Raw genomic sequence first — 26193 nt, 5'->3', positions numbered from 1 at the left:
ATATAAAAATAAATATGAAGAGATTCATTTTCTTTTTTTTAAAGATTTTATTTATTTATTCACGAGAGACACACACAGAGAGAGAGGCAGAGACACAGGCAGAGGGAGAAGCAGGCTCCATGCAGGGAGCCCGACGTGGGACTCGATCCTGGGACCCTGGGATCACGCCCTGGGCTGAAGGCAGACATTCAAGAGCCACCCAGACGTCCCAAGAGATCCATTTTCAGAGCTTTACCTAGTGAAGTGATAAGACTATCAAGGGGAAAAATTCATCCTTAGAACATCCTTATAAAAAATTCAGGTGGGGGTTCCTGGGGATGTGCATTGTTCTAGGGATCCTCAATAGGAACAGATAGATGTCACGTTTTATAAAAGTTTGAGTCCCTTTTAAAAATTGTGTTGTTCTGGATCACCACAGCATCCAGAGGAATCGGTCCAGCAGACCAGGTTACCTCCGTTTTGTAACTGAGGAACCTGGCGCCCAGGTGACAGGGCAACTGGTGAGGCCGGGTCTTCTGATGGCAAGACTGGTGCTCTTTTCTCGGCTGCTTTTACTTACCTGCCACATACACCCCCGCCCGCACTCCCTGCACCCACCCTTCCAATTCCGTATCCTTATGAGCACATCAGATCTGAGATTTTAAAATCCAACAAGATGGAATGTTCTATTAGTTTTTCTTTAATCATTGTGATTAGTTATCTCCTCCCCTGCCCCCCTTGTGCAGAGAGCCCTATTGGGCGAAGTTGAAAAGAAGTAGGAAAAAGATACTTTATTGTGAACTTCTCAGAGTTTTACTTGTTTTCTAAATTGAGTATGATTTAACCTTTAATTAGCAGAAAAGCAATCAGCGTTGTTTAAGGAAAAAAAAAAAAGGAATGTATTCTCTCCTGAAGGAGTTTAAGATCTAGCAAGGAGATAAACTTGGTTTACAGATAGACCTAAATACCTAAAAGTAAACAAGTACAGAATACGTTAATAGATAGGTTATATGTAGAACCAGTGAAGCAGTGGGCACCGTGAGCCTGGTGGGTTAATCACTGAAGGCTTCCTGGAAGAGGTGAGCCTGCAAGCAAGGTTTGGAAAAGGAGAGATGGCAGGAGAGGGGAGAAGCATTCCAGGCAAGCGATGTGATCTGTGCACTCTCCAAGGTACACCTCTAGTAGACGCTTCTAGATTCCAGAGAGGAGGTCCTCTCTTCCTGACCCACGGATTGCTGTTTTTCCAAGACAGCAGGGAAAGTTTTGTTTTTGTTTTTTTTTTAAAGACTATTGTATTCCAGCTACGTTGTATCTGGTGTTGTAACAAATAGAACTTTTATTCCCCTCTCAAACCATTGGTGGAGTTCTAAGGCAATCTGAGTCCTTGCTAACCTGTGTCAGAAAGGATCCGCCTGGTTTTCACCTGCATGCATTTCCTTACCTTTAGGATTCCAGACCACACCTCTTTCTTATTGGCTGCATTGGAGTTAGTGGCAAGACGAAGTGGGATGTGCTCGATGGGGTGGTTAGACGACTGTTCAAAGTAAGTGTCTGAGAGGCTGGCTGCAGTGGTCTGCCCAAAGTGGGGCCTGGGGCGGAAGGGAGGGAGGGAGGGGGGGGGGCAGTTTGTGTCCTGACCGGGGCCTCTCCTTGGGCCTGCTCCCCACCCCTGTCCTCGCGTTGCTGGGACTTGTCCCCAGGCCACTTAGGTAACAGGAGGTTGGTGAGTACAGACCAGTGATGGGCCAGCCAGTGAGAGCCGTTTCCCTGGCCCTGAGCAATTATTTGAGCCTCGCGTGGTGAGCTGCTCATGTCCAAATCCTCCCCTCACCTTAGAGTTGTGTCCTATTGAATATGCTTTGGAGTGAGTGCCCTGTGAGCAGGGCGAAGACCGCAAATTTCCATTCTTCATTTGATCCAACTTGGCCAACACCTCACAGAGCCTGTGATTTGTGCTTCACACGACAGTAACATCTGTTCAGGGGCCAGAGTCCAAGATGGTACTGAAGTTATTCTTGCATTTGTTCTAATCACATCACCGGAGTGGGTGGGTGTTGATCACAGGAGGAATAACTAAGGAGTACGGAGATGAACCTGCAAGCGCAAGGTGTTCGGGAAGAAGCTTTTCGTACCTTTCTTTTCTGCTGTCCCTAAGTGAGTCCGCAGTCATAAGTGCTCGCTAATCATGTCTCCTGAGCAGTATTCGTACCCTGCATTTTTGGTGCCAGAGACCCTGCTAACGTGATCCCAGTTTATCTCCAAGCCTGTGAGGAAGGCCCTATTATTTTCACATTTAGAGGAAAAGCAGGACTCAGAGCAGGTCACTTGCCCAAGGTCACAGAGCCAGAACTCAGCCCTGCTGGTCTAGTTCTATTGGTCTGACTTTAAAACCCGAGTTAACAAGTGCAATCTCTAGCATCTCGATGCTGGTGGCTTCACACGCGGGAAGCCCTGTTCTCTGGCCATAGGTCATTCCCCATCTTGGAGGGCTGTGGAAATGTGACCGGGCAAGAGATGGGAATGGCTGAGGGCAGACCAATCCCGCTGCCTGGACCCAAAACCTCGAGTCTGCTGATGGGCAGTCGGGACATCCTTGGCTTAAAAAGACAACAGTTTGGGCTGGAGACAGCCTGTGGGGCGTCACATGTGAGGAAGTGAGACCATTAAAGGGAGAGAGGCTGTTAACCAATATTCCACGTCATCATCTTCCAGCCACCTCCTGCCCACAGACCTTCGGTCCAAGGTCACTGACCCCTAAAACCTTTTGGTCACTCACCTCAGAGGGCACACTTTCCAAATTAAACACAATTTTTCCTGCTGCTTCTTTCGTGCAGTCCTGGAGTCAAATACATAAATGTATCTGACTGCAGAACTCCTTTTTTTTTCCCTGGGGTTTGCTCCCTTTGTCGTCATCAACGTGGTCTTTGCTCTGGGCCAAGAGAAGGGGCTGGTGGAGAGATTTGGCGTCAGAATTACTTTCTCGTGAGTTTTCGAGCACTGGTCACAGGCCCTGGTGTCTTCAGGACTTCAGCTGAACTCAGGAAAAGCAGCCTCACTTCTCCGTGCCTGGTTCATCCAGACTAAACGTCCACGATTGTGTCAGGGCTCCCCTCCACGTCACTAACCAAATAAATCTGTACTTGAAGAGGCCTGCGATCCTCGGGCATCCTCCCCGTAGAAAGTCAGCTCCTCCCTCCCCTCGTTCCACAGGTTTCAACCCAGGCATCAACTGGGAAAGAAGATGGTCATAAATCACCCAAAGAAAACATGAGTCACGGGCGGATTTCTAGCCACGTCTTTGATGGGGTCTTGATTTTACTCTTCCCAGGAATACATCATCCACGTCGACCCCGTGAGTCAGCTGGGGCTGAACTCAGACAGTGTTCTGGGCTACAGCATCGGGGAGATCCAGCGCAGCAACACCTCCGAGACCCCCGAGCTTCTGCCCTGTGGCTATCTGGTGGGCGAGAACACGACCATCTCCGTGACCGTCAAAGGTAAATCCGGCGGATGGCGGAGGTCGGTCGGAGTTTTCAGGAATTGCAGTTTTTGTTTTGTGACTTGGCGTAGCAAACCGTGGCCACAGTTTTGTTTGCCCACATGTGCGTGGGTTGGTTTCTCTCCCCCCTGCAACCACAGTCATTCTTACCTAAGCAAGTTCAACGGTCTTTAGCTTTTTCAACCACCACCGGAAGCAAACAGGTTTAGTTTATTGCTGAAATTATATAACAAAAGGTCCCATTAGCCTTATGACTCTGAGATGTTGGAATCTTAATAACTCTGATGAAACAGGGCTCCACGGAGACCAGTGGGTTATTCTTGCCAACCGGCCTTGGATGTGCTCGCGTCCTACAGGTGGGAGCTTCTCTTGCCCACGCACCGTGCTGCTGGTGCTTCCGATTGCCTCATCACGCAGGGATGTGAGGCCCCAGGCCAAAGTGTGTTCCAAAGAACTCAAGGCCCACAACGTATCTTGGGGGGGTGGGGGGGTAGGGGGTGAGAAAAAGTTTCCTGGCCAAATAAGTCTAGAAAACTACATCATTAGACCCAACTGTGTGTAGGGGACAGGAAGACAGGAGTGTATTGGTGCACCAACTCCGTCCCCAGATATGCCAACTCCTGCCATTAAGAAGGCTGTTTAAGGGGCACCTGGGTGGCTCAATCAGTTGGGTGTCTGCCTTCAGCTCAGGTCATGATCCCGGGATCAGGCAATCGAGCCCCGCATCAGGCCGCCGCTTGACAGGGAACCTTCTTCTCCCTCTCCCTCTGCCATTCCCTCCACGTCTGCTCTCTGGCTCTCTATCAAATAAATAAATAAAATCTCCTTTTTTTAAGATTTTATTTATTTATTCATGAGAGACACAGATTGAGAGAGAGAGGCAGAGACACAGGCAGAGGGAGAAGCAGGCTCCATGCAGGGAGCCCGACGTGGGACTCAATCCCAGGTCTCCAGGATCACACTCTGGGCTGATGGCGGCACTAAACCACTGAGCCACCCGGGCCGCCCAAATAAAATCTTAAAAAAAAAAAAAAAAGAAGGCTGTTTAATCTGACATAAATGTATTTGACTGCAGAACTCCTTTTTCCCCTATATTTTATGAACTCCCCCGCAAAAATATAGATTAATAAACACTGCACAAAGCTCAACCTTCAGGTTGTCCCGTTTCTTACTTCCCCATAAGGCGCAGCTCTGGACTAGAGTTTTAACAGCGTGCTATTGGGGTTGTTTGATGCAAACCTTGTTTCCTGGTTGCAAGGTTTTCCAGAAGCACCCCACCATTCTTTAGGAGCAGCAGTTTCCACCCGGCTCTGCCAGTGACAAGTCTAATGTTACCAGTCGAGCCTCACACACAGCGTTCTGTGAAATTGCACAGCTGTGGCCTCAGGCTGCAGGGGACAGGCACCTACCCCAAATTAACTTTAGCGGAAATTCTAAATGCACCTGGAAAATGCAGGAATACACTTCAAACACTGCTGGATCCGGGCATCCCGACAGTGCGTGAGAACCAGGCCTGCCTCTGCCTTGTGTATTTTCTGAGCTCTTTGCACGTGGCTGCCGAAACGGCCCTGGTAGCCCTGCTTCATCCTTCTGGCTTGGCAACCTAAAAGAGAGAGAAAGTCCTTCTGGAAAAGTGTGACAGAAAGTTCTTCAAGATGATTCTGGGCCCACCTGAGACAAATGGCCGTCACTGACCCGGTCATTATGAGTAGGGAGAGGGTTTGGCCCAAGCCTGGCTGCAAGCCCGCACCTTGGGTGGCTGCAGGTGCTGGGTCAGCGCCTCTTGAACCACCTGGGATAACCTCCCCTTAAGAAGGAAGAGTCAGACTATGAGGGGCAGGAGGAAGGGGTACCAGGCACACCAAAACAGGGCTGCACTACAAGAACCCTTCAGGGAAAGCCTGAACACGTCACAGGTTCAGACTGCATTTGGTCCACGCCGGGGAGCATGCATTGTCACTTGTAGGTGCAGCTGCAGATCCTGAGGGGTGAAAGGAGCCCTCTGTTGCAGACACCAGACCTCTGTAGGAACTGTGACAAGGTGGTCTGTCAAGGGGCAATGTGCCACCCTCCCCGCTCAGCATGTCAGGTGGTGCGGCATCTCGAGGGATCAGCTCAGGTTTATTTTTAAGCAACACCTGACTTCTATTTTCTGGCAGTGCTTGAAACTTAGGCCTTCAGGACACTGTAAACAATGCAAGAGTTTGAGCTGAGAGATCCATGGGCTGTGGATGGTCCCCTCCAGGGTCCCCCGGGGTTGGGGCGGGGGTGTGACTGGGCATGCCCTGAAGTGAGTTCATCAGCAGCACAGTCACTCCCAGGGGGTTTTAGGGCAAAAGGCTAAAAAAGCAGCACATATGTAGAGAGGGATGTTTTTGTGGGTTTTCCCCTCTCTTATTATTAGGTTTAGACAAGAGACCCTGCCTTACGTACTTTGCATCAAGTTTCAACCAGTGTAAGCTACACTTAGCTCAGTGCCAGGAGAGGCCTGTACCCAGAAGATAAGTCATTTAGAACCCTTCATCATGGTCATTCTGGAATACTCTCTCGCATATAGTGGCCATTCTTGGTGGGGGGGGGGGGTGGGGGGAGGATTAGATACAAGCATATAAATGCATTTGAGGGGTTGTTTGCAGTGAATAATTAGTCAAAGTGAGTAATTATGTCAAATTATAATACGCCCTTATAAAACAGAATAAATAGGGGCACCTGGCTGGCTCACTCAGTGGAGCATGAGACTCTTGATCCCGGGCATGTAAGTTCAGGCCCCGTGTTGGTTATAGAGATTACTTAAAAATGAAATCTTTAAAAAAAATAGAATAAGTGCTTTTTATTTTTTTACCTACATATACTAGTTTTCTTAAGGTGAGTTTTAACAGAATTATCTTAGGTTTCAGACAAGTAACCTTGGATGGATCTTCTCTTGAGAATGATGTCAAGAAAATAATTCTTATAAAAAAGCCAACAGCCAGGGCACCTGGGTGGCTCAGTTAAGCATCCTGACTCTTGATTTCGGCTCAGGTTATGATCTCAGGTTGTGGGGTCCAGCCCAGCACTCAGCAGAAAAGGAGAGGTTCTCTTTCTCTCCGTCTCCCTCTGGCCTTACCCCCACATGCACATGTGCACATTGTCTCATTAAAAATGACTAAACAAATGTTAAAAAATTAAAATAAAAAAGCCAGCAGCCCTGACTGGTGGAGTTGTCTCAGGTAGGAAAGGGGAAAGCTACATTTCCTCTTGACATTGTTGAGGCTCTGAGCCCTTGGTGGGTGGCATCTCAGCCTTCACCTATAGTCCTCATATCCCTGAGACCAATTACATTCCTTTGTTTTAAAGATGAAAGTGGGGACACCTGGGTGGCTTAGCAGTTGAGCCTCTGCCTTCAGCCCAGGGCATGATCCTATAGTCCCAGGATTGAGTCCTGCATCGGGCTCCCTGCAGGGAGCCTGCTTCTCCCTCTGCCTCTGTGTGTCTCATGAATAAATAAATAAAATCTTATAAAAAAATAAAATAAAGATGAAAGTGTTGCTACCTTCATGGCATATCTGAGCGTGGGCAGCAGTGGTCCGTGGCCCACAAGAGAGAACAGGGTGACAGGGCGACCCCAGGGTCTTGGCAGACACGGGAGGCTCAGGTCTGGTTTGGGCAGACCCCAGCAGCCTGGTGAATCCAGACAGGCAAGCAGAGCCCAGAGTCTTAGGAATTCTGCAGAAAACAGACAGCGCCCGAGGGCCTGGGTGTTGAAGTTGAGTCTGAGTCTGGGCAAGTCAGCCTCGGAGGCCTAGCCAGGTGCTAGCCCACACGGTGCCCGTGAGCCGAGCGCCCAGCCTCCCATATACCTGGGTGGGCAGCAGTCTCAGAGGAGTGGCCACCATGGAAAGAGACAGGCAGTCCCGGGTGGCACGCACAGAGGTGGCTCCAAACCCTTCCTGTCCCTCTCCAATGCAGGGCTCGCGGAGAACAGCCTGGACTCCCTGGTGTTCGAGTCTCTGATCCCCAAGCCCATCCTGCAGCGCTATGTCTCCCTGCTGGTGGAGCACCGGCGGATCATCCTCTCCGGCCCCAGCGGCACCGGGAAAACCTACCTGGCCAACCGGCTGTCCGAGTACTTGGTGCTTCGGGAGGGGCGGGAGCTGACAGACGGTGTCATCGCCACCTTCAACGTGGACCACAAGTCCAGCAAGGTGAGGGGGTCGTCCGGAGGATGCCACCGGCGCCCCAATGGGAGAGCAGCCTTGCCCACGTGCTCTCCCTTGGGGTCGTGAGAGCCTGGTGAAGGACGTCAGGGTGGGGTGGCGGAGGGAAGGCTCTAGCCCACAACTTCCCGCGCCGAGTGCCCTCTATAAGGCGAGCTCGTTCATTTCTCACTTGCCCGCTACGAGCTGGCTCTGACGCTTAGGATCGCCCCAGAAGCACCCGTATCCGTTTACCAAGAATTTGTCATGTGCCTACCTGGTGCTGTTGTTTCTCCCAAATGAAACATGCTCTTGAGGAACAGCAATGACACTAATGATCCTAGCCCGCCTCACAGACCCGCTTGCCCATGACCAGCCCACGGCCTCCTGACAGCCTCAAGGGAGAGGGTGTTGCTACCCTCGTGTCACAGAAGAGGGACCTGGGCTCGAGGCAGGTGGCCACGTGCCTAGGACCGTTCGCATGGTCCAGAGCAGTGGACTCCAGAGGCAGCACAGAGATTCACTCCTGCTTCACGGGGACCAGCAGAGACGTTTGGTCCTACGTCCCGGGCCGAGATCCTCAAGTGCTTTCCCAGCCCGTTCACTGTTCACACGTGGGGAGGTGATGGACCATGCGCTCTGGCTGGCCCCCAGCAAGGGGACCGGTGAGCCAAAGGTGATTGGGAGATGACTCTCCCGCCCTCCGAATCACCTGGCGTGCCCGAAGAGACAGATTCCTAGACCTCATTCCCAGATGATCGCTTTTCCCGGGTGAGCCGGGAATCTGTGCCGTTCACAGGATTGCTGGGTGATTTTGACGGAGGGGTAGGATAGAGAGAAGTTGTCGGAGTACCGGTCCCCAGAGTCTCTGTGGGATTCTGCTAAGGGAAGGCACCCTCTCCTGGGGCCAGTGAGAGGAGGACCCCAGGCACGTGGCTGGGGGTCGAGCCCAGGCTAGACTTCAGCCCCCTCTCACCTGCCCCTTGACCAGCACCCTCTGCAGAGTCCAGCTCACCAACCGTACCCCACGAGCCTGAGTAGGGGAAGGAAGGCTCTGGAAGCTCTGTGCTTGTCAGGGGCCCGAGGCCAGGAAGCCCCTGTGGAAAGGAGGCTAAAGGAAGAAATTACTAGTAGCATGAATAGTGGGGCTTTTTCCGATGCTAGCAAGCCACATTTTGACTTAGAAGGGAGGCACACATGGAGGCAAGCCCTGAGTCTGGAGCCAGCCCTGCTGCTTCCCCTCGGTGTGTGCAACCTCAGGCCGGCACCTGATTTTGATGTGCCCAAGCCTCCTCATTGGTAAAATGGAGATAATCCCAGGGCCCACCCAAGAAGCTCACTGTGGGGCTACGGAAATTCTGTACGTGAGGCTCCAAGTCCCTGGGCGCTATTGCTGTGACGGTCATACTAGCAGGCAGGCATGCTGGTCCCTGGCCGGTCCTCTGCTCGCCATTTCAGCCTTTCTCCTTTTGCACTATCTTCCTTCCCTTTCTCTTCTGACACACACCCCTCGCCCCAGCCGTGCTGGGCTGCATCCAACTCCAGCCAATCCCCTACCTCTTCTCCACAGTGCAGCCCGGAGCTTACCCTTTGACCCAGACCTTCCAGAGCCCCCTCTGCATGTAGACCCTCTCCCCTGCACTGTTGGTTGTCCGTCTGTGATGGCACTAATCAGCAGTGCTTGCCTGTGAGTGGGGAGGGGTCCTTTGCTGTATTGATCCACCAACGGCTTCTGGCTCTCAGGAAGGTGCAGGGGAAGTACAGAAGCGTATGAGGCACCTGCCCTTGGGAGCTTACTGGAAGGTGCGCATCATAAGCAAAATCAAGAAAAATGACCCTTCTTGGGGCACCTGCGTGGCTTAGTCGGTTAAGCATCTGCCTTCAGCTCAGGTCATGATCTCAGGATCGAGGGGGATCGAGCCTGCTTCTCCCCCAGCCCCTCCCCTATCACTTTGTGCAAGCACATGTGCACCCTTGCTCTCTCTCTCAAATAAATCAGTAAAATCTTCCCCCAAAAAAGAAAGAACAGTTCTGGAGAAGCGATAGAGCAGGAATTCAAAACCATGCCTGGGCACCCCACCGCGCTCTTGCCCAAGGCAGGTTTTCTATTACCTAGTGAATTCCAGGAGGCAGGACCCAGGCCTTCCTCACCCCCTGCCCACCCCACGTCTCCTGAGCCCCCAGATAGATGCTGCATAGCAGAGGGGCACTCAGCACACGTTCACCACACGGCCTCCTGCAGGGCCTCCGCAGCTGTGGGACCCGCCAAGTGAAGGCTCTGAGCATGTACATCTTTATTGGGGTGCATTCACCCACTTTATTCGTTCACAGGAATTGCGCCAGTACCTGTCCAACCTTGCTGACCAGTGCACCAGTGAGAACAATGCTGCGGACATGCCCCTCGTCATCATCCTGGACAACCTGCATCACGTCAGCTCCCTGGGCGAGATCTTCAACGGGCTGCTTAACTGCAAGGACCATAAATGGTAAAGGGCAGCTCCGGACCTCATGGCCCCCAGAGGACGGCAGCCATGTGATGTGGGGGTGCGGGCACGGTGCACGTGCAGCCCGGGGTCAGCGTGGGGGGCGGGGGAGGCAAACAGCTATCTGCGTGGACATGCGGGTGTCGTGGGCTTCCGTGAGCACCTTGTCTGGCTTGCCTTTGACTCACAGAGCCTTCTTGTCCTCCGTGTCCCCACAGCCCTTACATAATTGGCACAATGAACCAGGCTACCTCTTCTACTCCCAACCTGCAGCTTCATCACAACTTCAGGTAAGGGACTGCTTTTCGAGCGCCGGCGATGGCAGCGTGCTGAGCATTTTCCCCAGCCAGCTCCTTTAATTCCCTGGACAGCCGCAAGCAGTTAGATTTATTTTGCAAATGGGGACAGGCAGGCTGAGAGAATTGACTCACGTGGGAGGGTCAGTGGAGAGCTGAGACTGGAGCCCAGGTGTCCCTGACTCTCCGCCCCAGGGGGTCAGAGCAGTGGAGGCCGTCACTTATGAATGTCCCCTCAGAGCTGGGTCTGTGGCCCAGCTCTCTGCCGGGCTGCCCTCCTGCGGGGATGAGGAAGGACTGTCCAGCTCCGTGGTACAAAGTCGCGTTGCCATTTGCCTTGCCGTGGCTGGACGCCCTGCACCGACTCCCAGGTGACCGCACCACCCCCCTCTCCTGCCTGGGCCCTTGGATGCGGCTGAGAAGCCGCTCTGTGGTAGGCCCCTGGCCACTCTGCAGGCATCTCTCAGGGAAATCTATTGAAAGTGGACCTGAATTGTGATCATTAGAAACGTCGACTCCCCCAGGCCTGAGATCATGGCCACCTCTGCATCCAGGCTGGCCTGTCTCGTCATGCTTTCTCCTCCCGCCCCACCGCCACAGCTCCCAGCAGGCTGTTGGGGTAACCCCCGCGCCTGCCCGCACTTGGCTCCCTCCAGGCCATCTGCTGTGCCAGCGGCAGCTGAGTGAGCATTCTAGAATTCAAATCTGATCGTAAAACCCTCATGCTTGAGGCCCTTCAGTGGCTCCCTATTGCCTCCAAAATGGAATCAGACTCCTTAGGTTGGCGGGTCAAGTCTGAACACTGAATGACACTGGTCACGCTGACTCTCTGGAAGTTTCCCCAAATACCCATGCGCCTGTGCAGATGCCACAGCATGGTCTCTGCCCCCACCCCAAACCCCTCTGGTCTCAGACCTCCCCTCCTCTGAGAGTCTTCTCTGATTGCCCGGTTTTGCCACGTTTCCTTCCTCTGTTTGCTTTATCTACTTCCTCCACTAGACCGTGTGCTTCTGGGGAACCGGACTGTGTCTTAGTCTTTGTTGCAGCTCCAGAGGCCAGCCCAGGGCCTGACTTCCAGCACGAGAGGCAGCAGGCTCAGTGGTTAGAGCTCCGACTCTGGAGCTGCACCATCTTGGTTCTGATCTTAGCCCTTCTATTAAGTAGCCCTTTGGTCCTGGATAAGTGGTGCAACCTGTCTGTGCCTCAGCATCTCCGTCTGTGAAAGGGGGATGGCGGTCACAGCTCCATCACAGGGCCGCTGTGTGTGCAGCCTTCAGAGCAGTGTTGGGTGCACAGTAAAGCCTGTCCTAGTAACATAGACGCCTTCCGGATCTGAGGAGCTGAGCTTTGGGGAGGCTGGGATCGTTTTTGTCAGTCCTCATCATTGAAAAGCATTGCTGACTCTCCTGCAGGTGGGTGCTTTGTGCCAACCACACGGAGCCCGTGAAGGGCTTCCTAGGCCGGTTCCTGAGGCGGAAGCTCATGGAAACAGAGATCAGTGGGCGGGTGCGGAACATGGAGCTGGTGAAAATCATCGACTGGATTCCCAAGGTCTGGCATCACCTCAACCGCTTCCTGGAGGCTCACAGCTCCTCAGACGTCACCATAGGTAGGTGGGAGGCTGGGGTGGGGGGACAGGCACTGCTCCTGGCACTCCGGCCACCTCAGATGAGTGTCCTTGGGGCCCTGGCCAGGACAGCACTGGCAGGTGCAAGTCAGCCAGAGGCCGCACTGTCGCCATGGATGAGAAGGGGACAGAGGGAGGATCACAGCCCGAGGCAGACCCCGGACTGCCGGTCGTCTACCCTGGGTGCTGTGTCTCTGTCCCCCTCTTTGCCCAGTGCACCGGGGCTCATCAGCAGCACAGACCCGCATCCCGCCCGGGCTGATGTAAACACTGCCGGCTGGGCGAGGAGCCCCCACCACGAGGCTCCCCCGAGCGCAAACCACCCGGCGACATTGGCTCCACTTTAAAAATAAAATGCCATCAACATTCCTGAAGCTTAGGGTTCAGAGAAGGAAAGACGACGATCATCCCACCATCTTAGCTTTAATTTGAGCTTCTGTTCTCTGCCCTCGTCCAGAAGCATATGCTTTGTGTGGTGGCAAACATAGCATGCACACAAGATGCCCTTTTTTTTTTTTTTTTGGAAGATTTTATTTATTTATTCATGAGAGACACAGAGAGGCAGAGACACAGGCAGAGGGAGAAGCAGGCTCCATGCAGGGAACCCGATGTGGGACTCGATCCCGGGTCTCCAGGATCAGGCCCTGGGCCAAAGGCAGCACTAAACCGCTGCACCCCCCGGGCTGCCCAGGATGCTCTTTTTTATCTCACGTTGTCTCCTGAGCAACTGTGCTGCTGCTCCGTTTTCACAGTCCCTCTCAAAGGCTGCAGGATAATCGAATGGGGCTGTACACCATTTGCGTAAACCGTTTCTCTTCTCTCGGACACGGAGTGCGCTTCTCTTGCCAGCAGTCAGGGTTAATCCTGTTGCGGTGAACACCTTCCTCCATAAAGCCCCTCCTCTCTTTTGGATGACTTTCTGGGGGAGAGAGATCCGAGGGTGGGGTGACGGGTTCCAGGTGTCCTGCCCTGTGCCCACCACCCGGCAGCTGGTACTTGTGCCATCATCTGGAAAATCATGGGGTCCCTCCTGCGGGGTCTGTTCGGACCATGGCTTCTCTTAACCCCCAACTTCGGCTCTGACTGATTTTCCCTGTGGTCCCCAGGCCCCCGGCTCTTCCTGTCGTGCCCCATCGATGTGGATGGCTCGAGGGTATGGTTCACCGATTTGTGGAACTACTCCATTATCCCCTATCTCCTGGAAGCCGTCAGAGAAGGACTCCAGGTGAGCGGCACACTTGCTAGCAGCCTCCTCAAAATTGGGAGGCCGGGTGGGGGGCCGGGACTGTCCTGGGGACCAGAGGAGCTGCCGTTACCTCCTCCTGCAGACGTCTGACCGACATGGCGTGACTACCCCTCCGCGGGGAGGCCATCAGGCTAGCACAGAGTAGGACAGATGCAAATCCTGGCTCTGCCACTGTTACGTGTGACCGCAGGCAAGCGGTTCAGCCTCTCTGTGCGCGGCGCCCTCGCTGCTGGGAGAGGAGGCCAGCGGTCTCCACCGCAAGGCGTGATTGCGAGGGTTAGATGCAGGCCCGGCCACGCAGTGCTCAGCACAGTGAGTGCCCAAGAAATGGAAGCGTACAGTTTGCAAAATACTCTCCTGTCTGCAGGTCAGCTCAAGCCCTGCATCAATCCTGGGTCTTGAGCAGAGATTTTTTTTTTTCCTCCATTTTTCAGGAGGGGAAAATTAAGGCTCCAAGAGAGTAAGTGACTCGCCCAAGGTCATAAAAGTGACACTTTAAGGAATCTGGGATTTGAGTCTGGGCCTCTAGCTTGGATTCCAGGTTCTGAGGCCTCAGCCCCATTGCACTCAGCACTTGCCACCAGGACACCCGTGCCCACCCCACCTCTCCCCCACCCATATGCCCCTGGGGCCCACGAGGCTGCATGTCCCTGCCCTGCAGCTGGAAGGGCAGCATCCTTCACTTCTCATTCAGCCCAGCGTTGAATGCCAGAGGCTTAGCACTAAATTAGAGCTTGCGACAGTGTCGCTGTGGAGCCTTCAGGCAGCTAGAGCAGGCGACGGGCGCAGCTGAAGAATCCAGGAAGCAGCCCGGTTCCCAGGGGCTCCTGGGCAGTTGGAGAGACAAGAGGCTGCCGTGGGCCGGTGCGGGACACAGGAGGGGGCACGCCTACATGCGTGTAGGGTGGAGCCCGGGAATGGCTGCAGTCTCTGTTCATCATTTGTGTACGTCCGGCCAAGCCTGGCGAATATGCAACTGCTACGTGACAGGCAGCCGCGCCGATGGTTTCAGAGGCGCTCGGGACGTGAAGACCTGGGCAAAGAATGTACTCTGCTTTCTGTGACTGCTGTTTCATTGAATGGGAACACGGGTCCTGCAAATGCAGGCCACTGTGTAGATGTAGAAGTGCGTAGTGAAGGCGACGTAGCAAGAAATTAGGCGGTCACTTGGTCAGCCCCAAGTCCTCGGTTAGCCGTGTGTGAAGCTCATTCACTGATGGTAGCATTTCTCCTGCGTCATGTGGCTTTCATGAAGAGAGGTCTGAGGGGTTTCAGATCTTTGAACCTCCCTGGGTGGGTAAATTCAGGGACCTGGGTCGACAGACCCCAAGTTAGTCTTTAGTCAGATGATCTGTGAGGCCACAAACCTCAGCAGCCATGCAGTCACTCCTCTTCTTAGGCCACTGAAAGCATCTCCCACATGCTGGATTCTGGAAGTCTGTTTCATTTCAGAAGCCCCTCTCCTCTCTATTACTGACTTCCAGGGGCTGCGGTGTGCCCGGCTTCCCCGGGAGACCCCCACACGGCTCGCAATTAGAGGGCATTAGGGGTGGAAGTGCACCATTTCCTCCATTTCCTCTTATTTCTGCCTTACCTTTCATTTGTTCATCTGCTGCTGCTTTGCTCCGAATTTATCTTGTGATGAGGGATAGGGAGTGACCTCAGGGTGTGCCTGGAAGAAGCCGTGGGCTCTGTTGCGCAAGGGCCTCCCATGCACAGTGAGGCACAAGCCGGGAGTGGAGACGGACTGTGCTCCAGCCTTGAACTACGCATCAACTGGCCCCTTGTTGGTCCTCACCAAGGATGGACGCGCCAAGACCCTGCTCCTTTGGGCCTGAATTTCAAAGGCGGCCTTCGGGGCACGGCTACAAAGGTGGAGTCTAAGCTGCCCTTCCTGGAGTTCACGGCAAAGGAGCATTGGGCCTCTTTCCCACCAAGAGGGAGGAGGCAACAGGTTGACAGGATTTGGGGATGGCTGTAGAACAGGCCATTGGGGGCAGGGAACAGAGACCTGCCACATCTCATGGGACTTACCAGTTCAACGTGAGGCAAGAAGTCATTGCTTCCCTTTGCTGTGAGGTCCTTTGAAAGACCATCTTTCAAGAGTGTGGGATCAAGCAGGGGAGGCAGCCAGAGTTAGCGCTGTACCACGTTGCTCAAAGGTGAGCCACCTTGCCCTAACCTGTGACCTCACGATCCCGAGAAGCCCAGGAAAACCCCAGAATCTACTGATTCCTGAGGAAACCTGGTGAGTTCTTCAGGCCACTGGCTTTGAAGGAACGTCTGCTGGCACTTACCGAGGGCCTGCTACTTGCTGGACGCTGCGATGTGCTTGATCTCATTTAGTTCTAACGGCCCAGTGAGTACTCAGTGGCTCATAGATGAGAAGACCAGGCTCATGAGAGTTTTCGGTGATTATCCAAGTTCACTCAGTGGGGTGTGATGAGCCATCGTTGGAGCCAGGTCTGGTGACTACTCCATTACTTCTGTGATTTTCAGGCTGCCCCGAGGACCCCCATCACTCCCAGAAGCCTCAGGTAGCTCAGGGAACAAAGTATTGTATTCTGTAGAGTGGTTCTCCACATCAGATTTCATTTAACAAAAGGATTCCTCTTTAAAAAAAAAAAAAAAAAAATGTCTGATTCCCCACTGCTCCTGGGTTACTCTGAGTCCATGCTCATTATGTGCAGGGTCCTTGACTCCTGACATGTGCATGCAGGGCCCATGAGGACCACGCACTGTGGCTCAGGGCCGGTAGGCATGTCCCCCTGGCAGCTCCGTACATTCTGTGGAGTCAGAAGGCTCACAGAGGCCCAGGTTTTAGTTCTCATTGTCTGAGCCCTGAGTCAGTGGGCATGCCAGGCCCCTCCCTGCCTAGGGGAAAGTGAATGTCCCATCTGTCTGTCTCTGTCCAGCTGTCTCCGGTGCTCCGCAGAGCTGCCTCAGGGCTCCGCGATGGGGCGGGGGAGCTTTTATGATCATTCCTCTGCTTGCCACGGTACTTACCCAGCCATTCATCACCCGGTCTCGAACATGTCGAGTGGCAAGTGTGGAGGCTTGTAAAAATATTTTCTGTTCTTGCAGATGATGTTCACGTGTGCCTGACGTACATTTGTCTTATGACTCAGTTTCCAGTCCTGCTCCCCCTTGGAGCTATCACTATAAACATTTAGTCTAAAGTGTCTAAAGTCTGGAGCAACTCCAGAGACCTGTGTTCCCCTGCTGGAAGGAGAGAGCATTGGGCCATGAATCAGATGACCCGACCTGAGACCCTGGGCAGGTCTCCTGTCTACAGACCTCAGGTTCCCTGTGATCTGAAAAGCTTAGACTAGAAGAGTGTTTTCTCCGGCTGGCTTCTGCGGAGCCCCGAAGGTCCTCCGGCTACTCAGTGGTAGGGTCAGGGGAAGAGACAGTATTTAAAAATATGATGGGCCATATTATGTCTAAGGACTTGACGAGCTCCACGTCTCAGCCTCTTGCTCTGCAGCCCTCTGAGCCTCTCCTCCTCCAGACTGGCTCCAGAAGTCAGACCCTGGTTCAGCCTCACACGTGAGATCTGGCCTGGGAAAAGTGGCCCAATCCTCCCTTTGGAGAGAGAAACTTCTAAAACTGCAAAAATATTTCTAGTCGAGGACAGCCTTCCTCCGTTCTGAATCTCCCCCTAGTGCTTGTGTGTCCTCTCCCTCCTGGCACAGCCACATGTGCACACACGCACACCTTCACGTCATCCATTCTCGCCCAGACTGTGAATTGCCTTTAGAACACCAGACTGAATTCTCAGGCCTGAAGCTCACCACTGCCCCAGGATAAGGAAGATTTAGTGGCAGACAGGGCCGGGGTGCTAGACGGGAGGGGTGCAAGTGTCTGAGAAAGCAGTGAGGTCATAGGCTGCGTGCGTCTTGAGTGCAGCAGGAGCCGGTCGCTAATGGGGGAGCGGTGGGTAAGCCCGTGTGCCAGGCCGCCAGGGTGGGAGGCTTCCCCGACAAATCATACATAAAGGTCAGAGGTGCCGTGGGCGATCGTGAGTCAGCCACGTTGACACATCCTTACCTGGTGGACAGCCTGGTCTGCATCTCCCGGCTCTGGTTTTGGCGGAGTCGTGAGGCTCTTGCAGATACCAAGTGGACTCGGTCAGGAGGGGTGGAGCGGGAAAGAAAGGCCCAGAGAAGGAAGCTGAGGTCCTGGGTTTGAATCCAGCTCTTCTCCATAACCTTTCATGCCTGGCGCTTCTGCTTAGGCCCTGACAACCCCACCTGGTAGGTGAGGCCAGGTGACCCCAGTTCCTTCCAGCTGGGGCAGCCTCTGACCTGGATAGATGTGGTTTGTCCGGACAGTCAGAGCTCAGCTGTGTTCTCTCAGCAAGTCCCCTCTCGTCTCTCACCTGTAGGAGTCGTGGGAGGGCAGAAGGAGCCGACATTGTGGTCTGGGAGTCTTTGCTCTTTATACCCCGCGGCGCCCTGTAGAGGGGGTGCCTCCCAGAGCCACAGCCAGCACACCTCCCACGTCTCAGACTCAGTGGCGCGAGGAGCGGGACAGACTCGGATTCCCGTTCTGCAGCCTTTCCTCCCTGGGCCTGTCCCCTCACCTGGGGGACTCGGGTAGTAGTACTTCCCCTTGGAGTCAGCTGGTAGGTAGACGTGATATTTGTAAAGCCCTGCAGACACCCCGTCAGCTCTAAGATGTGGGTGCAGTGGTGGCATTTGGAGAGGGAGAGGACGAAGACACGCCTGGCTGTCTCCCACAGAGCCCCGCCTGGGGAGGTGCTGCAGCCGGGGTTTCTGTCCCCGAAAGAGGGTACGGGTTTCCTGGCATTGATAGTAAAAGTCACTGGAATAATTTCGTCATTAAATATTTAAGGCTTAAGAAAAGGCCTTAAATTAAGTGATAAAGTAGTTTTCTGTTAGTTGTCATGGCCAGTTTTGAAGGATAGTACTAGAGAGAGGGAGAGACTTAAAATTCCGACACCCGCGCATACCCTCTGAACAGTGCGCTGCTTTCAAAGTGCCCAGAGCTGCTGGAGGGGCCCTGAGAGTCCGAGCTGCTTCCAGAAATGGGCTCTCATCGCACCGGGGCCACTGGTAACCGCTGCGGTGTGGATGCCCAGCGCTCCGCCTGTGTGGGAGGTCGTCTTCGCAGTCAGCACCCCCTTCCAGCTCCAAGTCCAGCGATTCCACACGGGTAGTTTGGCCATAGTAGGAGTATTTACACCACAGGAGTTGGCAACCGCCTCGAATCACACGGGGTCCCCCCACCCCGCCCCGTGGAGGCCACTTTTCAGGTTGGGTCAGCAACGCTGAGAGTTGAGAGTGACACGGCGGGGCAGTGGCAGGGCTAAGATGCGGGCCCAGGTCAGCCTCACTCCAAGCCAGCACCTGTGACCCCTCGGGCGTGTCGGCTTCAGTCTTAGCACGCCAAGCGGTGTGTAGCTTGGGTGACTTCCTTCCTTGGAATTCTGGGAGTGGATTTCCTCCCGTCACAGAAGGCGTGATGCTGGGCTTGTGGAGTTCCTCAGAAAGCTGCAAAGCCGGGGCTGCGGAAGAGGTGTCGGGCCACTCCCCGACTATTCCTTCTTTGCCTGTTTTCAGCTCTATGGAAGGCGGGCCCCCTGGGAGGATCCCGCCAAGTGGGTGATGGACACCTACCCCTGGGCCGCCAGCCCACAGCAGCACGAGTGGCCTCCCCTGCTGCAGCTCCGGCCTGAGGATGTCGGCTTCGACGGCTACTCCATGCCTCGGGAAGGGTCTGCAAGCAAGCAGATGCCACCCAGCGATGCTGAAGGGGACCCGCTGGTGAGTCCTCAGCCCCCAGGGCAGCTCAGCATTCACTGAGCACTTACTATATATTGGTCATGACACAAGGCATGCTGGGAGTACAGATGGGACTGAGCCAGGGTCATGCTTTGGAAGGCGGGGCCCATCCCCAGGGTAGTCACATTTCGGCCAGTAGTATCGTCCATGGTGTCTGTTTTTTGCTCCAGCCTCTGACCCTCTGAAGCTTGTTATCGTATAAGGTGAAAGGTCACAGATGCGGGTTTTTCCCCGACCTAAACGTCCCGTCTGCTTTGAGTGCCACCCCTGTCAGGCACTGTCCTGCCTCACTGATCTCTCCCACTGGTAAAAGCAGAGGCTGCGATGGCTGCGGAGCAGAAGCCCAAGCCAGCTGACGGGGGGCACAGGCCAGGAGAGGTTCGAGGACAGGGAAGCCTGAGTACGGGTCCCCAGGTCCTTGACGGGAGTAAAGCCTTGCACACTGCCTGAGCTTGCTGTTTACCCCACCGTGGCGGTGAAAGCAGGTAGAGGCCCTCTGAGGAGAATCTGGACTAGGGACGGTGACACCGTCATTACGGCCTTCTCCACCTGCCTGAGACCCACACACGGTCATACTGCAAAATTAAGCCTAATAAATCAAAAGCTCTATTAAAGAAGGTGGAAGCACAACTCCCAGAGCCTCCCTTACATAAGTGACCATTATCATGCCTTCACGTTACCCTTGAGCTCCCTTGGCAGCCAAGGCAAGAGGAAAAACACAGCAGAAAATGTTAACTTGGCATTACTTGATGAAAGAACGTATTCATAAGGGATGCAGCAGGATGCAAAGAGAGCTGACTTGTTCTGTCCTTAATGACTAATTGATTTGCTAGATAATAATAGTCATCATCATCATCATCATCATCATCATCATCACTGCTTTGGCTTGTCTGCCATCCTCCTGAGTGGCAGGCAGGAGCTGTGGTCCTGTGGAGATTTCTTTTTTTAAACAGGAACAATGTTTAACTTAATTTATTTTTAAAGATTTTATTTATTCATTCATGAGAGACATACACAGAGAGAAGCAGAGACACAGGCAGTGGGAGAAGCAGGCTCCATGCAGGGAGCCCAATGCAGGGCTCAATCCTGGGACTCCAGGATCATGCCCTGGGCCAAAGGCAAGCACTTAACTGCTGAGCCACCTGGCTGCCCAAGTATCTTACATTTTTAAAAAAGATTTTATTTATTTATTCATGAGAGAGAGGTGGGGAGGGAGGTGCAGAGACACAGGCAGAGGGAGAAGCAGGCTCCATGCAGGGAACCCGACGTGGGACTCGATCTCGGGTCTCCAAGATCACGCCCCGGGCTGAAGGCGGGCACCCAACCACTGAGCCAGCCACCCAGGCGTCCCAAACAGGGACTATATTTCAAATGGGAGTTGTTATGTGTTACTACGCACAACCTAATGCATAGTATTTACGGCAATGGTTTTGCAGATAAAAAGGATCAGACTTTAAAAAGCCCATGTCTAACATTAATTATGGCTAAAACCAGAGTCCTGGAGACATTCTTATGGCCGCAAGCTCAAGAGCTCTTTCCTTACATAGAAATAAAATTTAGGAGATACCTAGAGGGAAGAAGGACTCCCTCATCCCCAGGCCTTCTTTTCTTACTCAGGAGTATTTGTGTCACTGACCCAACTTAAGGGCGTTTAGGTAAAACCTGAAGCTCTTGAGATAGTCACACAGAACTCGCCCTCCAACCCCAGGTCCCCAGAAGCGAGCTGTGCCACTTATCAAACAGATACTTGGGGTTTGTCCCTGCCCAGGGCCAGAAGTCCCTCTGTTAGAATAGTCTCTTGGTTACTGGCCTCTCTCTCGCTCATGAGACTGAGACCTCCAGGAAAATAGGACTGACTCGTTCTTGTTCGAGAACACGTACGTAAGGACACTGGGGCCGTTTGATGAGTGAACGATCGTACCCGCAAAGGATCGCCCGCTGTACTCCGGCTCCACCTCTCCCCCGGTCGTGGCGGTACAGGTAGGCACCCCCGATGGTGGTTCTGTGCCCTGGCTCACCCAGGAGACCGCACGGCATCTGAGGGGCAGCTGGATTCCATGGCCTTCGCTCAGAGAGACTCTACTTTCTAGCTTCCTTGCCACATAAAATACACAATTTACCGTTGCAAATAAAATTAGTTCCTCGTTCCCCCCTTTCACTTGCAAATAACCAACAGACTGTAGACAGGGAAGGTTTAAGAACACTCTTTAAACTCTTTAAGTCCAACGGTGAGGACAACAGCAGATCTCATTTATTGAGCACTTACTACGCGACACGCCAGGCCCTATGCTGAGGCTCTGAGGCGCATCCTGTCATTTCATTCCCTACTTCAGCCCTGGGAGATCCAGGTGCTCTGCAGATGAGGGTCTGGGGGCTCAGAGATCGTAGGTCATTGGCCCGGAGTTTCCCTCCTTGAAATCTAGGCCTCTGTGTGCCTGGAGGCTCTGCTTGTGACTGGTGCCGTCCTTTGCCTCCCCCGTGGTGGCCCTGCCTAGCCGGCTCCAGGCCGCCCTCTGGCCAGAGCCAGAAGTACCCACGGGTTGGGTGTACCCCAAAGGGGGAGCCATGTGCCTCCATGGCAGCAGCACTAAATGCACCTGTTCCAGCAGCAGGGACGCTCGGGGCATCTTTACCCCATTTGAGGGCCGCACTTGGGTAGAGTGTGTTGTTTCCAAATAAAAAATAAATATTGTATTCACAGAAGACTTCCTATTTTGTGTTCTGTGCTCTGCGTATGTTAATTCAGTCCACCCCCACCACGTCGTAGGACACGTACAATTATTCACACGTGGCCAACAAAGAAGCTAAGGCACAAAAAGATTAAGTAACTTACCCAAGGAGGGCATTGGGGGACGCCTGGGTGGCTCAGTGGTTGAGCGTCTGCCTTCAGCTCAGGGCCTGATCCCCGGGTCCTAAGATCGAGTCCTGCATCAGGCTCCTCCGTGGGGAGCCTGCTTCTCCCTCTGCCTGTGTCTCCGCTTCTCTTGCTGTGTCTCTCATGAATAAATAAAGACAATATTAAAAGAAAAAAGAAAAAGTAACTTCCCCAAGGTTAGACGGCTCATACATGGCAGAGGCAGGATTTGGACCCTGGAAGCCGGGCCCAGAGGCCACGGGTGTTGTGTCCACGGCCTCCGTTGTGGGCTGCAACCCAGGGGGAGTCCGGAGGATGGAGCGCGAGCTTGGAGAAGGCCCAAGGTGGAGGGCTGGCAGCCTGGAGGCCGCTCACGCTCTCCCTCTCCCCCTCTCTCCCTGTCCCCAGATGAACATGCTGATGAGGCTGCAGGAGGCCGCCAACTACTCCAGCCCCCAGAGCTATGACAGCGACTCCAACAGCAACAGCCATCATGACGACATCCTGGACTCGTCCCTGGAGTCTACTCTGTGACAGGGGCCAGCCGTGGCGCCGGCCCGCCTCCCCCCACCCCTGGCCCTGCTCCACCTGCGTGCCCTGCCCCATCCCAACGATGCCCTCCTGAGCCAGCCCCCGGCCGCAGCTCGACGAGAGCCGCAGGGCTCCCCGGAACCCCTCACCCGCCAGCCTCGACCTGGGTGCGGGCCTCCCAGGCCGCCGCCTCGGCCCCACTTCCTTCCACAGTGAGAACCTGCACTACCTTCTGTTCATTTCCCTTATCGTTTGCCTTGTTGCTGTGACCTCCCTAAGACACTGAAGAACACTTCTCGGGGAAGCATCATCACCGTTGAGATGAAAAGGGGACAAAGAACACAAACAAGCAGACAAAAAACAAAACCACCCCAAGAAGCCACGTGAAGCCCTGAAAGCAAAGCGCATCCTGCCGTGAGCCTCCCGGAGCGGAGGAGGCCGGAGCCCACCAAGCCCACCGGCGGGCCTCCCAGCCGCCCCTCGGCACCGACCCTCCAGGCCGGTCTCGCCGCCAGCGCCACCCACGCCCCCTCTGCCACCCAGCCGGCCCCCCAGGCGAGCTGGTGCTAACTTGGGGCGCCGCTCGGTCACCCCCGCCAGACCCCAGAGCTGCCCGCGCGCGGGGCGACCCTTAGGGCAACACCCAGCGCGCTCGCCGGTCGGGTTTGCCTTCTAAATGGTGCTCTCCTTGCCCGAGAGGTGTCCTCACCTGTTCCAGCTCGGCCGCACCTTTCGGGGCCGTCGGCCTCCAGCCGGTTGCTGAGCTGAGCGTGAGTGGGGTGCGCGAGCGGCCGAGCAGGTGTTTCTCCCCCGAGCACCGTGGACAGCGGGAGCTGGTCTGTTCGGAGAACTGGTTTACCCCCTTGCAGATGAGGGGGAGTTTCTCCCTTTCCTGACTCTTTGATTTGGAAGACCGCCCCCCCCTCCACCCCCCTACCCCCCACCCCACCTTTGGTCAGAATCAGTCCTTTGGTGAAAGAAAGAACCGCAGGAGTTGAGTCTCGGTTTGGTCCTGCCGAGTCCTGGTTGTCCGGGCGTCCACGCTCACGGCTGTGCCCCTCGCCACGGCCTGCTGGGGCCGGGGGTGGCCGTGGCCCCTCTCGTGGACCAGGACCCCACCCTGCACGCGCGGGTGAGCCGGGACCTGGCCTTGCCTTCTCGTCCTCGAGGCTTCAGAACGCACATCGACACCTCAGGCGTGCGAGCCCCAACCTCAGGTGGGGTGCTGAGGTCCCCTCGCACAAGACTTGCACTTTTCCTCAGAACCAACGTGACGCAACTCCACGAGGGGCCGGAGGCCGCTCCCTTCCAGAAGCCCCGGCCTCCGTCCGGACGAGTCTTGCCTGACCTCTTCGGTGCTGACCTTCCCAAAGCGATGCCTTACTGGTTTTGTACTAACCGTGTTCATTTACGAGTGTTGTGCCTGCCTGGGGTCCATGATTTTTTTTTTGTTTTGTTTTGTTTTGTTTTGTTTTCTTGTTTTGTTTTCCCCATCAGAGCAAACAGGGCTAAAAAAAAGTCATCTACTCGTTAGGCGAACTCAAGTTGCGGTGACTTTTCTCATCCGAAAGACTCATTTGTGTGGATGCGTGACCATGGGTAAAAGAAAAAGGAAAATAAAAAGATGAATTTTTTTTTTAGGTTCTTATTGGTCTCCAGCTAACACTCTGACTGGACAGCGATCTGTCTGATGCAGAAAAAGGCAAAAGTTCCTACAAGTCCGCATGACCTTGCTGATACATACCCTGCTAGCACGTGTCTTCAACATACTGGTAGTTTCTTTACAGAGAGTAGTGGTAAATCTGTAAGTTGGTTTGTTTCTGCTTTACAGGGAGAATCTACTGGACCCCAGTGGGGGTGTCTCTGTTCACGATCAGGGTTTTTTATTATTCCAACTTCCACATTTCTATTCCTGAAGGTCCATCTCTGTACACTTTGTCTCATTTTTCTCACCACGAGAACTTGACCTGAAACGGCTCGCATGACGTTGGATGACACCCATTTTCTTCCTCCTCAAAGGAAAAAGGAGGATGCACCCCACTAGCTGGTGAACGGACGACCTCTCCGTGCTGTCCTTGCTCATTTAATCTCCGTAAACTCAGACGCTATCGCGTGCAGCCTTCATTAGCCATCTGGGTGTGTGAGTGTGTCTTGTCCTGTTTTGTTTTGTTTTCCATAAAAAAATTTTCAACCATGGATTTAGCCTGTGACCACGGGCCACAGCCTGAGCCTTCTGGTAAACCTACAGAGTGGTCCTTCTCAATCTGTTTCCCAGCGATGACCTTACACGCTCATACTGTGAATTTGGGAGGAGGTAAAATAGACCTCTCCTTGGGGGCAGTTTTCCCAGTCACCTTGTGAGTAGACACCTGCCAATATCATTTGAAACCCTTTTTTTGTTTTGTTTTGTTGTTTTTGTTTTTAGGACACCTTCTCTGTCTCCTCCCCTCTCCTAGCCTACAGACTTCCCTCCCACCAGGTCCAGGCTCAGAACCGAGACCTCTTGTCTCTGCTGCTGCCTGACTAGTGACCAGTTGATTTGAAGTCGCGTAGCCCTCGTGTGATTCACAACTCCGTGTCCTTCCTCAAGTTTCGGGAAGCAGGGTTGTCTGATACGCACATTTCTTCTTTCGGTCATATTTTACGTTAGTGTCGCTCACCTTTGACAAAGTGACTTTGTGCTCATTTAGGGCTCTGTTCCGAAATGCTTCCATTTTGCCTTTTTCTACAGTTAGGCTACTTTCTGAAAATATATGAAATTCTATGCAACACTTACGTTGAGTTACCAGTGGAAGCCAAAAGTCTTCTTCCCAAACTGCCAAGAATTATACAGGCCATAAATGAGATGGGAATATCTTTTAATTTAAGTTTGGGGGTGGGGTAGGGGTGGGACAAGGAACGAGACTTGCCTAGACCTTTGTTGTGTCTTGGGGACATTTTTTATTTTACTGTTGATGCTTCAACTTCGGAATTCCGTGTACTCAGATCTGATGGTGGTAAATCTACTTCAAAAGGAAAAAAAAAAAACAATCCAACTTTGTGGATATTAAATGGAAGGTTTGCTGTTTTAATCTAGTTGTTTCCAGTGGAGCAGTTTATGAAATATGTCCTATAAGATGTACATTTTTTCACTGTAACATAGAAATTGTAAATAATCGATTAAAGTGCTGCATTTTGATGAATTTTTTCTAGCCATTTTTAAAGAGAAAACTAGGAATTGAGTATTTTGTGTACGGTATGTTTCCTTCCTCCTTCCCTCCCGTCCTCCCTATTTAATTTTCATTTGTCATGAGGTTTTTGGATCTGCCATCGATCTACTGGAGATCATGCCCCACGTCATAGAGAATAAAGCTGATGATTGTACCAGTCTTAAATTATTCATGATTCAATAAAATTGATGCTTATTTATTCAGATTAGTGGTTTGGCTTTTCTGTGCTAGAGCAAGTCTTTGTGGGAGTTGAGTTTCACGCCAACAGCGAGCCGTTCTTCCTTGGATACAGTAAACAGGGAGAGGCCCAAACCCTAGCAAACCTGTCTTTGTCACTAGACCATCTGTATCCCTCCTCCTTCTTCTCATCTGACTTGTGGCTACTTGTGTGGAGCTTCCTGGAAATGCACAACTTTGGATTCCTCTCCAAGTTTATGAATCACTGGGGATATTACGGAAATGCAGATTCTGACTTGATTGGTCCAGG

The 26193-nt window shown here is 53.4% G+C and overlaps 1 protein-coding gene across 7 annotated transcripts in view; it reads left to right on the top strand.

The window, feature by feature from the left end:
• The window catches only part of NAV2 (neuron navigator 2), a 726136-nt gene extending 700225 nt beyond the window's left edge, over positions 1-25911 (top strand). For all 7 annotated transcript variants that reach the window (XM_077866218.1, XM_077866214.1, XM_077866215.1 and 4 more), the window contains 9 exons: positions 1427-1522; positions 3308-3476; positions 7427-7662; positions 9985-10139; positions 10355-10426; positions 11845-12041; positions 13166-13284; positions 18891-19094; positions 22375-25911. In XM_077866218.1, coding sequence (XP_077722344.1) covers positions 1427-1522; positions 3308-3476; positions 7427-7662; positions 9985-10139; positions 10355-10426; positions 11845-12041; positions 13166-13284; positions 18891-19094; positions 22375-22500 — 1374 coding nt within the window. In that variant the 3' untranslated portion in view covers positions 22501-25911. The remainder of the gene's footprint in view (positions 1-1426; positions 1523-3307; positions 3477-7426; positions 7663-9984; positions 10140-10354; positions 10427-11844; positions 12042-13165; positions 13285-18890; positions 19095-22374) is intronic.
• Positions 25912-26193: the final 282 nt, after the last annotated feature.

This window comes from Canis aureus, chromosome 23, assembly GCF_053574225.1.
Source record: "Canis aureus isolate CA01 chromosome 23, VMU_Caureus_v.1.0, whole genome shotgun sequence".
Classification (NCBI taxonomy): domain Eukaryota; kingdom Metazoa; phylum Chordata; class Mammalia; order Carnivora; family Canidae; genus Canis; species Canis aureus.
Note: the sequence above shows the minus strand (reverse complement) of the source record. Positions and strands in the feature narration are given on the sequence as shown.